General features: G+C 39.9%; 1 protein-coding gene across 2 annotated transcripts in view; it reads left to right on the forward strand.

Moving 5' to 3' along the window:
• The window catches only part of LOC134673727 (zinc finger CCCH domain-containing protein 13), a 51,184-nt gene extending 38,869 nt beyond the window's left edge, over positions 1-12,315 (forward strand). Inside the window, exons 7-10 of one of the 2 annotated variants that reach the window (XM_063531726.1) lie at positions 9,388-9,507; positions 9,971-10,404; positions 10,653-10,753; positions 11,159-12,315. In XM_063531726.1, coding sequence (XP_063387796.1) covers positions 9,388-9,507; positions 9,971-10,404; positions 10,653-10,753; positions 11,159-11,616 — 1,113 coding nt within the window. In that variant the 3' untranslated portion in view covers positions 11,617-12,315. The remainder of the gene's footprint in view (positions 1-9,387; positions 9,508-9,970; positions 10,405-10,652; positions 10,754-11,158) is intronic. The other variant, XM_063531727.1, reaches the window with a different exon arrangement.
• The last annotated feature ends 513 nt before the right edge of the window (positions 12,316-12,828 follow it).

The following is a 12,828-nucleotide window of genomic DNA, read 5'->3' on the forward strand; positions in this document are numbered from 1 at the left end:
AAGTCTATCATAAAGTTTTTAAAGAGATTGTATGTAAGTACTTATGTAGATATAAAAATGCAAACTAGCTTGAGTACCTACCTACTTTAACTCTGAAGATCCCATCAGAAGCAGAACTTATCATTTGAAATTCATCTGAACAGAATCGGTTCGTCACAGATTGATTGATATGTATATTTATGATACGTGGATATTAGCAAAAGGCGGCTAAAGGTATGCCGATCGCAGCTCGCATACAAACAATAGATAGCATACATTACAACCACATACATGTGTCAGCAAAGTTCAGGCGAAGCGTGAGCGTCGTCCATCATTTGCTTACGGGCTGGTACAGTTGGCTCTAAAATTGACTTACTATTTGAAAATATTGACGTGGCCTCGGAAAGTCTCCAAAATCGTTAATTTTCACATTGGAAAAATTCGAGACCTTATATTTTTTTATTAATCCTTAATTTTAATGATTTTTTCCTGAAGTTTCATGGAACTTTTCCATTTTTTTTACTTTCCGCAAATTGCACATCTGTATTTGAAAACAAATTATTCAAAGTCATTGTACAACTTGTACAAGAGGATTGGCTTTACGCCTAATATAAAAACTAGTGACTCTGTGAGCTGTAGACCTCACAAATCCCCGTAACATTGCTCCGCCAAATCGAATAATTTCCTAAATTTAACTCTACAAATAAAATCTAGGTACCTTCATATGTAGGTAATGATCAAATCTGCTCACCAAACACGGGGTTGAAAACTGCCACTGTAGACGAGATCCATCCTAACATACGAGACATACAAGACATACAAGAATAACATACAAGATTTTTTATCCAAGCAGCCGGCCTAGCCAAGGTTACAATCGCTATCGCTTCGACAGCAAAAAGCATTATGTCTCTCTATCACTTTTCCATATTAGTGCGACAGTGACAGTTGCCATTCGATCGCTACGGAGCGTAATGGTAACATTCCATTTCTAACCGTAGAGCTGCACTACCGGTACTGAACGCGTCGCTGTCATTGTCAATTTCCATAGTAAAATGAACAGTAATGCAGCTGTCGTTGGAAATGGACTGTCACCTTAAGTGTTCGGCATCTTGGCTACGCGGCCTGAAGCAGGATCTATCCGTCTTCGACTTCGCTTTCGCTCGGTCAATAAATAGCCACGCGAAGACCGAATTATGCGCACGTGCAGCCGACTGTCCAGATTGAGATTCGATCAACGCATCGATCATGGCCACCACAAGCGTGACACGCATTATTGCCGCTTGATTGCAATCAGCGAAAGATGCTTTGTGATTGAGGGATTGGCTAGTGATATGGCGGATTTTTAATTGTTTTTACCGACCTCAATGAAACGAGTAGGTATCGAGTCATGGGCTCATGGGTATTTTTACAAATGTATTTATTTTTACTGTTATTTGACTTGTCCTGTTAATTAAGTAGTAGGTATGTAGAATCGAGGATGATTTCCATACCACTACTTACCTTGTACACACAGTGAATAGGTAGTAAAACTTAATAAATCAATATGAAGACATTAATAATCACATAAGCTCATCTGATGATATAGTTGCAGACCAAAAGTGGTTCTTGGAGCTCTGCGATGAAACAACGCTAGGATGGGTTCGGGTTGTTAGCAACGTCATTCAACGAAAGGTTTCATGGATTTTAACGAGAAGGGTGTTCGTTAGGGTTCGGTCAGCCAAAAAAGAAAGAAAGAGTAACTGAGGTATTAAACCTTTTTGGCTTATTGGCAGAGTGTGAACATTCCCAATTATAATGCATGCAATAATTTACGAAAATCCATAAATAACATAATAAAAATATCATTATTCGAAGTGTATTTTGGATTCCATTGGTTGTAAAGTGAACTCTACACACATGGGAAATTAAGACCGAATTTGGTCGAAAAGCCTGTTCGAAGTCATTCAGATGTGACTTTTTTCGTCGAATATGGTTTATTGAACTTTGGGACGGACTGTAATAAAACATATCAACTATATATACCTATATATTTTTGTAACTTTTATTGTCGCTTTACAATTGACTCAATCATTACAAAATTCAGTGCAGCGAGCCGAGTCACTCGCTTACTGATGTTTGTTTTCGCGAAACCCTTTGAGGGTGAAGTACATTAGTAGTAACATTAGGAAAATGAAGCAGGGCAATTAAAACGTTTTACAGAGTTGCTTATTGTGTAACAAGATCGCATCTAGCGAATTACGAGCACACGTAACTGTTACAGGAACGTTAAAGGAACACCAGCTGCTCTGCTGCACCATAATGCTGAGGCCATTGGGTCCAGTTCGTGATGCACACTTACTGATTTCTTTTTTCGTTGCTGTTGTTGTCTGTACATGTTTTGTAATCGTCACGAATAAAAATCTTTTTCACCACACCAGCACGGAAAGGCTTACTGTGCACTTCAAAAACTGATAGCAAAGTTGCATTTTATTCCCATGTGAAGCAAAGTAATCAAATGCAAATTTTGAGTTGTTTTCGTATGTTTGCTGGTAGAATTGACTTTTAAATGATGATTTTGGATGATAAATATTTAATAACATTCATTTGGATTTGATTTGGTTGGATTTTGTTTGATATTTTACATTTAACCTTTGGGTTGTTGTGGTGAAAAATTTTGTGTTTCACTCGGGGGCAAATATTGTTTAACCCTCGTGCTTTGAAACCCTCGCAACGCTCAAGATTCCATTTTTCGAACCACTCGCTACGCTCGTGGTTCAATTTTGGAATCTTTCGCTTGCTCGGGTCGGGTATCAATATTAGCACGAGCGGTTAAACAACAACTTTGCCCCCGAGTGAAACAAATAACTATTTATCTTTATCTTTACAAATCAGTCCAGCTTAAGTAAACTCTAGATTTTCGAGAGCCTACAGCCTGTCGCGCAGTTAGAACGGCGCTGCGCCAATCATGCGCAGTGCGCAGCCTAAACAAGTGCCGGTGACGTCACCAGGTCGTTCACCCCAGCCTTCGCGACTCTATGCAATTTGGACTTCGGTTATCACCTGCGTTACTGGAAATGTAAACAAGTCGTGCCAAGTTGAGGATTTTGATTTTTTACCTCAGGCAAAGTGGAGGTTAGTGACGTCAGAGTCGTCAGACGCAGTCGGCTCGATTCGGGAAATGAATTAGATCTCTACTAGATCTCAACAAGTTACGATATAGATAATTTAAAGATAATTGTAAGATAGATATGTCAAATTTGACGTTTCCGCGATTCCGGAGGTCCTCTTGAACGATTTCGACAAGTTATGACTAAGATATCCAAGTCACATCTAGTCGATATCTAATGTAAATCTAGTTGATCTCTATATCGTCTCTAGATCTTGTGATTATCTCGTTTTCCGAATACGCGTGAGTGTCTCGTGAATCTTGATAGGTAACGCTTAAATATCCAAGTGTATTTGCCATACTTACTAAACTTTATATGTTGGTCCAACCCCAAAAATAAAGTTGTCCTTTTTAAACATTTCAGGGGGCTTAGTCAAAATGACAAATCTGTAGGAATAACCCGTCGATGTATGTACCTTGTACCTATAGAAATACGAGAATGAGGTGAATATGTAATTAACACGCAGAGTAGATACGAGTATATCTATCTAATCGTACAAAAAACAGAATGAGCGGAAAAAATGTACTCCCATCTTAATGATCGCCAACGCACTTGCAGTCTCTCTGGCGTTGCAGGTGTCCATGCGCGACGGTAAATGCTTACCATCAGGCGATTCGTCTGCTCGTTTGTCTCATATACCATAAAAAACAGCAACTTAATAACTACTAAATAACAACTACCTAAATGCAACCTACGCATGATAAATTCGTTATTAACTATAGTTATAAGGGGCATGTAAAATTCCACATATACTTACCACAAGCTGCTGCAATTAGCAGCCTCTTCGTAATTGACAGTTTGACATGTGTAGGGTTTACTGTTATGCCAAGATCAGGGACAAGACAGCGAAGTAGAGCATACAACGTGGGCCCGAATAACCCGACAAATTTTATCATAGGTTGTAGTTAATCATAGGTAGGAATTGTGGTAAAAATGGATAGCTATATAAATGTCGCGAAAACTGTACACATTTTAGAGATATTTTTCACTTTTTTTTGTCCCCTGAACGCATTAACCGCGGAAAATGGCGAGTAATCGTATGGCGAGCAACATCTGTGCCTGATGTCAGCAGTTCACGACTCTCTGCAAAGAGTACCTATTAACGACAAAGAAGATGAAGCTCATTTGGGGTAAGAGAATCATAGTTTATTTTGTTCAGGGAAAGAGTATGAGGATTCCCTTCAAGAGTTTGTCTTGACCCAATATAACTTTTGTCTTACCCCATCTAACTTTACATCCAGATACCGCTGAACAAAGATATTCATTGGATTTCCAAATTATAGTTCTGAGACCTTGTTGATAAGTGGCGCCATCTCTTTGTATGGAGATGGAGATTGATAGTCTATATTACAAATTGTCGCAGTTTTTAGAATCAGACTTTAATGGGAATGATCCAAATAAAGAAATTATAAAGGACAGGCAAAGTCTGGCGACACAAATACACATAAGGTCAGTCGCCATATGGTCGCTGGCCTTGCGTTCAATCCACATATATCAACACTCTTATAACTATCATATTAAAGTGCAAAATAGCATGGCAAGATTGATTGGGCATTTCGATTACCTTCAGAACGACTATTTTTGACGAGACTTGTATGGACAGCAGGACACAGTGCATTGCTGTTATCAAAAAGAATAGACAGTATAGAGAGGTCCTGTCATTGTGAATTTTGTAGTCACAGTAAATTTACTGCCATCTAAGTATCGACACACGACTAAAACTCAAAATGAAAACGTATAAAATTATCAAAAAATGTATATATATCGATAAATGATTTTATTATTTTTATATCATTTTATCCATGTTCATTCACTGATATCTATGTGTTAAAATTGTTAAATATGAAACGGTGTCGTTACGCCATCTAGCCGAGCATAGGCTAAAGGTGTGTGCGGCATCTATCCGAGAATGACTTTTTCATGAATTCCGAAGCACGTTTTTTCCTTAGACTTTATTCATCTTACACGAAGTTACATATGTATTTGCTGTTATCTAAAATTTTATAAATCCTATATAGTTAATTGTATAAATCCTCTGCGAGTTTCCAATTCGCGTTTATAGGAAAACGGAGCTGTAGTTGTCAGCTGTGAAAGCAGCCGGGCAGCGGGTTCGAATCTCGTTCGTATTAGTCTATCGGCCCAATTCCAACAATGCTTATAAGATATAACACTTTAAACTCTTGCGTTTTGTACACATATTTAATTACACAAACCGAACCCGCGGTAGACCCTTTTGTGTAATTAAATGCTTATAAGATGTCACACCGATACCATACCGATCTGACAGTGTCAAAAGTGACGTTTTTGGTTGAAGTAATATCACTTGACACTGACCGATCAGTATCGTATCGGTGTGATATCTTATAAGCATTGTTCGAATTGGGCCGTATGTTTCATTTCGACGTTATCTTTCGTCGGAACGCCCATCATCATAATTTTAGGAGCTGCAGCGCTCTTGTCGATGAAGCAATCTCGATTTTATCGATATAGTGTGTGGATTTTTTTTAACTGCACTGGCCACTAGTTAGTAAACTTGACTAACTTTGAACCAGAGCCCCTACCGCGAGAACGAGAATCGTAATTTCGTCATATGCCTCCCTAGCGATAGAGAGGCAGCTGGCAGATAACAAAATTTCGTATTTCTCGGTAGATCATCAGTTCTTTTCGCAGTCTAACGGCCCAGACGGTAATTAATACCTGAGCCTGCGCACCAGTAGGCGCACTGTTGTGTAAATTATCCATTTATTCTGCGGCTGATAGAGCGATGATGATATCCATTAAAATCTACCTCTTATAAGGACACGTCTTACCATTGGCGGCTTCAACACATGATTAACGACTCGTTAGTAACGTTAGTAACTCGGTAGTAAATTTTAACGTTTTTGATGACACTTTAATACTTTCTCATTACGAGGGATGCAGAGTAAGCTTGGTTCGACTCGAACAAACTGTTGTACTAGCTCCACTGTAGGCTTATCAATAATCAAAATACTTTTTTTTTTTCATTTTCATTTATTCACCATAAAGTAATATGTGCATTACATGGTATGTCGTTACAGGCAATCGAATACTTAAATTAAGTACAATACATTACAATAAATAGAAATTAATATAAAAGCAATTGTTGTCATTCAAAATGATTATAAAATTTCCATTCAATAGCCTATTTAACATTATGCAAAGTTATTCATGTCAATATCACAGTTTAAATAATCGGTCACAGAGTAGAAGGCATGCTTCCTGAAATAATTAGATATTGTATTTTTAAATAAATAACAAATGCAATGACAAATGCCCTGTAATTTTCCTAATTAGCTACACCGAATGCCTATCTATTAGACCAGGGGGTCGGCAAGCCGCGGCTTGCGAACCGCATGCGGCTCTTTGAAGGTACAATTGTGGCTCTTTACGTCACCCATAAAAATAACCCTTAAGAGCGTTTTTACACTACTAAAAACAATCTTTGAGCTTCCTAAAGCTCGTGATTTCTACTGCTGTTGGCTCTAAGTACTTCTCAAAAATTTGGCGATCCCTGTACTAGATAATTTAAATCATTCAATTAGACCAATAGAAATTCGTAACTTGTTCGCTTTTTATCCGCTGTACCTCGGCCATAACCTTAAGTTGCCGAAAATACTTTTTGCGCGTCATCCGATGAGTTGTTTATTATCTTTTTATTTTTCATCTGTAATTGTACACCGTACGTGGTGGCGAGCGAGGTAAAGTCACGGCAAAAACTTGTATTGTTTGTCTCCATTTATTTTTGGAGGGTTTCGTTCTTCACTTTCGATGTAGCCTTTTGTTTCTAACTTTTTAAGATAATTAATTATTATAGGATAGCTTTTAATTTAGCTCTTATGTGGATAGTTAGTGGACGACCGGAATCCGCATTTCCCTCTCTGGATATTGACATTGGGCCCGATTTGGGTTTTGAAGTAGACATCTAATAGATATCTTTTAGACATCACCAAGATACGATAACGATATGTTTAAGATCTAACCTGTCAAATTTGAAATTTGCGCGCAGGGTTGCCAACTCCAATTTTTTTTTACCCCTAGAGCTCAACTTAAAAACCCCTAAAACTGTACTATTATTTTGGTAAACCCACTAAATAAAAAAATAAAAGAAATTATACGTTTAATTAATTCTTTATTTATACATTTTCCAGAATTTAGTAAATTATTATGATTTTCAACTGGTTCGACATTTTTGTGGTCAAACATACATATGAACGTTATAGATGGTCAAGCAAAACTTGTCAGTAGAAAAAGGCGCGAAATTCAAATTTTCTATGAGACGATATCCCTTCGCGCCTACATTTTTCAAATTTGCCGCCTTTTTCTACCCAAAAAAAACCCTAAAAAAACCACTAAAAATATTTTAGCCCCTAAAAAACCCCTAGCTGGTTTATTTCCCCCTAAATCTAGTGGTAAAACCACTAAGTTGGCATCCCTGTTTGCGCGATTCTGGCGATACTCTTTAGCCCGCTCCACACTCGTGCGCGAATCGCGGCGCGAAGCCGCGAACGCGAGTCTGGAGTCGATTTCGCATATCAGCGAACTAGACTCCACACTCGCGTTCGCGGCTTCGCCCGCGATTCACGCGCACAGTCTGGAGGGGGCTTTTGAACGATTTCCACAGGATATGACTGAGAGATCCAATTCACATCTAATAGATATCTTACTCTATCTAACGTAAAAGTGACATTGGTTGCCCGAATTGCGCTGCAAAAGAGAACTACGGCGCGATTCGGGAAATGAATTAGAGATGCACTAGATAAGATATGTGACGTTCCACGGCGAAAGGTACCATTGCCCCGACTGAATATTGGAGCGGCGTTAATAATAAGCGTAAGCGCCAGCCGTCATAAGGTACCTTTTTCCGTGGAACGTCACATATCTTTACTATTTCATATCTAGTGAATGTCTAACGGCGCGATATCTTAAAGTTCGAATCGCGCCGTTAGTTGATATCTAAACTATAACGTATCTAGAATGGATCTAGTACGTGTCGTCTCTTGTGAATATCTTGAAGTTCGAATACGGCAGATTATCACATTCATTGCCACTAAGTGCTACGGGTTACGCCGTATGTAGCGCGTAGTCACTAATATGTACAGTAGTGCACCCGACTCTCGGGTTCTTGGCCCTGAATGTGTTATGGAAAATATTTCCGGTTTATGATGATGGGATCTATGAGGAATTGAAAGACTCAGCATTAAAAAGTAACATTTGATGAAATGAAACTGCTGATGACCAAACGGAACTCTACGTCGTATCTCACGTCTATTTCTTGCACGAACTCCGAAGGCTGAAAAGAAATGTTCACTGGATGAATTTAGCCAATACAAAAATATTCTCTAGTATTTTCGTAAACAACTTTTGATTTTCTTTGTATTGTGGACCTGTAAGTTAAGATCAAGAGGCCGTCGCTAAGATAAGTCTCGTAACAAAACGTAGATCTCTATCGCCATGTACAATAATCGAAACAATGCGGTTCGCAGCTTCCGCGCGTCGCCAACCATCTCCAATATGATTTATAATATTTGCAGACGGGTCAGTGACCGCGACAGCTCAATAATATAAAAAATGCCCAAGATGCCCATAGCACACGTCAAGTGTTAGCGAGACCTTATGGGTTTAATCTACTTCATAGTTTGGATGTAGAAGGTTATGAATTCTGTTGATTTTTTAAACGACTTCTGCGTGTGTATGTGATGTAGAGTGTGTCATATAGTACCTATACCTACGCCAGAGCCGTAATAAAATATGAGTAGGTAACCCAACCGCTGTAAAGTGATAGGCTCCAAAATATTGAGGTTAGGTTTAAAAGCGGTCGGTTGCTAAGGAGTGTCTAGTTCTTTTGCAAATCGGTGTCGGTATCAGAAGGCAAACATAAATATTAAGGATTAGGCACAGCTCACCGCTGGGCGAGTAACTATAAATATCGCCGTGTCTCTTTTATTTACACGGGAGTGCTTATCTTTTGTTCGTGTTTAAAGCCGATAGCTCATAGCTTACTAGCTCGCGGTGGGACCAGTGCCTTAAGACGGGTGGATAGCAATAGATCATCTAACATGCTACATGCTCTCTATAGATTATTTATTTATTTATATCGGCAGTCTTCACATTAGATGCGGATCTGCACGCCGATTCGCAGTGCGAGCGTGACATCGCTATATACCCGGAGCACACACAGTGTGATAACCGCCTTACATGGTATTAGAAACAAGTTTTGACCATTTTTGTTTCCATTGCGCAGGCGCAGCGCTACCGCGAGCGGCGGCGCCTGGCCACGCCGAGCCCCACGCCGTCGCCGCCGCGCACGCAGGGCTGGTTCAAGTCGCTCGACCGCCTCTCCAGGAAGAAGAAGAACGTCAAGGTAAGTATCTCTTCATTCGCCATAACTGTCAGATCTCTTAGAGTTTTAAGACAATAAGCCTATCTATACCTCATTTATAGAGACGAACTAGTACCAATATCTAAGAAAACACGTAGGTACATACTCGTATACCTAATTGGTCAGCGATAAGAGTAACCAAGACTCACGGGACAGCTGTGAAGAGTGTGAAGCATGGCGTTAACATTCAGTCAACATCAGTGTTTTTCAACGAATAAGTATATGGATTATTTATAGATACCTACATCTATAGTAACCCTTGCTGTTTCATGTCATAACGAAGACAGGGCACAGGCTGATTTTAGGATTAGGCAGTCATCTCTATTTCCATGTCAAATCTCATGTCTGAGTGTTCGTGACCTCTTTAAGTCACTCTATGTTGTCCAGTATGTAACTAAGTATTCAAACTTTATGTAACTACATTGTATTAAACCTTTATTTGCAGACGGAGAAAGAAATCCCGCCAGAAGACCGAAGCAGCAAACCCAAGCTTAATTCCCCAGCTAAAAACCTACGCTTCTTCGGCGACACCGACGTGGAATCCGACGCCAAACACAGCACCGTCAAACCCCACGGAACCTTACGGAAAACCGTCTCTAACTCAACCTCAGGCCTTGACGAAGTCGACCATGCTGAGTTAAATAAGAGTTACTCTTTATCTAACTTAGATAAGAGCGATAAGAAGTACTATAAGAGGAATCTTCACAATATATCAGAGATTCAGTCTGAGGACAGTCAGCGGGGGTTGAAGCCGCCGATGAGTCCGTATGACAGGTCGAGGAGTCACAGCAGTTCAAAGACGCTGAGGAATGGGAGGAGGGAGCGAGGCAGCTCCTCGGAGCTGAGGAGTAGCAAGCAGGATCTCAATAGGGATTACAAGTGAGTCAATTAACTACTCTTCTTTCTTCTTCACAATAATTGAAGAATTAGCTAGGTACTAGAGCTTATTATTTGTGGGTTGTCTCGCTAATCGAACGAACGAGCGAAGCAAAGCGAAGTTTAGTTACATTAAATTTGTAACACTGGTCTACTTAGGGACACGTCCCGGCAATTCGATGATTTCCAGCTGAATCTGAATCAGTGCTCGACGGATTTGATCACTCATAGTATGTTTGTGTCTTGCGCAGGTATCGTCGCCGCACGCCGGCGCACTCGGGCGAGAGCAGCACAGAGGGCGACTCGAGCCACCAATCACAGCGCAGCGTGGTCTACTTGCATGCCACCACCGGTATGTACACCAGCGGCTTAGGCATACCATCCCTATATCAGGCCTAAATGACCGATCAAATTCTTATTGCGAATCCTCATATCCTTCTATTTATTTTTTGAATCTCTGCTTTGGTGGCTTTATTATATGACTTCGTGTCTATTTTGATCACCAGAAGGCCGTCCCGTATATGCATTCAAATGAATGGGTCGAATCACAGAAAAAGAAAACGTCTTCTTTTCTACCCCTGTACTCTGCGAAAATAAACCAAAGGACTCCTTAATAAAATCCTTCGGATTCTCGAACCAGATTTCAATAAATCTAAACAAAGCAGTATAGTTTTATGGATATACATACATGTACAATTCTTAATAAGGACGTCACTATTGCAGAATGAACTTTAACTTCAAAACGTAATTTTTTCAGTGGGTGACATCCCGGACCCCGGCCGCGTGACCCGCAACCGTTCCCGTGACGACGTATCTTCCGTCAACTCCTCGAACCTCCAGGTCCGCAGCACCACCAAGAGCTTCTCCCTCTTCGCCCCCTGGACCCCCCGCCATCCGACCGACCACCACGACTTACACTACGCGCAGCGACCAAAAAAAACTAGCGACCGACCACCGACGCTACAGAAAAATAAATCGTACAGCCAATCCACGCTGACGCGACGACCGGTCAATAACAGATTAACCAGCTCCAGCACTACTCTTCATAGAAAACCGGAGAGGAAAGAGCGTAGAGATGGGCAAAGGAGTCAGTCTAGTGAGGTGTTGAACAGAGATAGAGTTTCAAGGTCGATCTCGATGCCGAAGGATGAGAAGAAAGCTGGATGGTTCAAGCTGTCCAATAAAAAGAAGCCGGAGACTACTAGAGTCCGCTAATCCTTTAATGATACGATTTAATCCTTTAAACGCCAAGCCTATAGGTACTTAGTGTGCGGCGCGTTATCGTGAACCTTGTAGGTTGATATTGAGCTACAGCTGCGCGCTGGCAGTCAAAGGGTTAATGGAAAATATCAGTGCACAATGCAAAGATGGAATAGTAGAGGACATTTTGAAGGCGAAAAATAGATTGTATTTGAATTTGACAACGTTGCCAACGTGTCTTCTACCGAGTCTATCAAATAACACTGTCAAAATCATTGACAAATAAAAATATTAAAATATTTAGAAATTATCTTAATAATATGGTGCTATAATAATATTGCCTTCGATTTATATTTTACACACAATATTAATGTTGATAATAAGTGCCATTGACGTGTATTGTAACGTTACCAGCTGTCATTAACGCTTGCAGTGTAGATTAATCTTTATTTTAAATGAGGGTAGGAGGGGTGACTATGAACTATATGTTTTATGGGGTGACTTAGTCATTTATTTCATTATTTTAACGCGCTTTTTACTAATAATATCTATATAAAGTTTAATGATATATTTATATTTTATATTTTGCTATTGGTTTTAATACGCTTTGAAATTAATAATATCCATTATGTTTGTACATTAAAGAACGGAGATGATGTCCAATAATGTAATTAATAACCAACAACGGTTATAATAAACTTTGTCTAATAAAAATTGTTTTCATTTGACCCTACACCTATCTACCCACCGTGTCCGTGTGTCCAACATTGGCACAGATTGATTAGGTTACGGGCATTGGGGTGGTATTACACTTGTCCAAGATTTTTGTCCAATGTGCGTTGCGCCTTATTATATTTTTAAGCAAAACGTGAGACGCAAAAACGAGCACTACGAAGTGGGCCAGTTCGTTAGTGCGCAAATGGCGTATGTGCACATTTTCGTTGGTGCGCGGGTTGCACATGTTCGCTCGGTAGGTATAGGGCCTATATCCTAATTTTGTACTTTTGAAACTTTGGTATCAACACGTGTCATTGCCTGGTCAAATGAACATCCTTTTCGTAGCACCCAACAGAACAGAGGCCGATGAATAGAAAGTAACATTTTGCTTTTAAGAGTGATATCTAAGAGTGATCATCATCATCAGTATTTAAGAGCTATGCTCTTGTCGGTGGAGTAATCGCCACTCTTCTTTTTGCTGGGCCAGCCTTTTAACTCCCTCCTCGTACG

Source organism: Cydia fagiglandana, chromosome 19 (genome assembly GCF_963556715.1).
Source record: "Cydia fagiglandana chromosome 19, ilCydFagi1.1, whole genome shotgun sequence".
NCBI classification, from domain to species: Eukaryota; Metazoa; Arthropoda; class Insecta; order Lepidoptera; family Tortricidae; genus Cydia; species Cydia fagiglandana.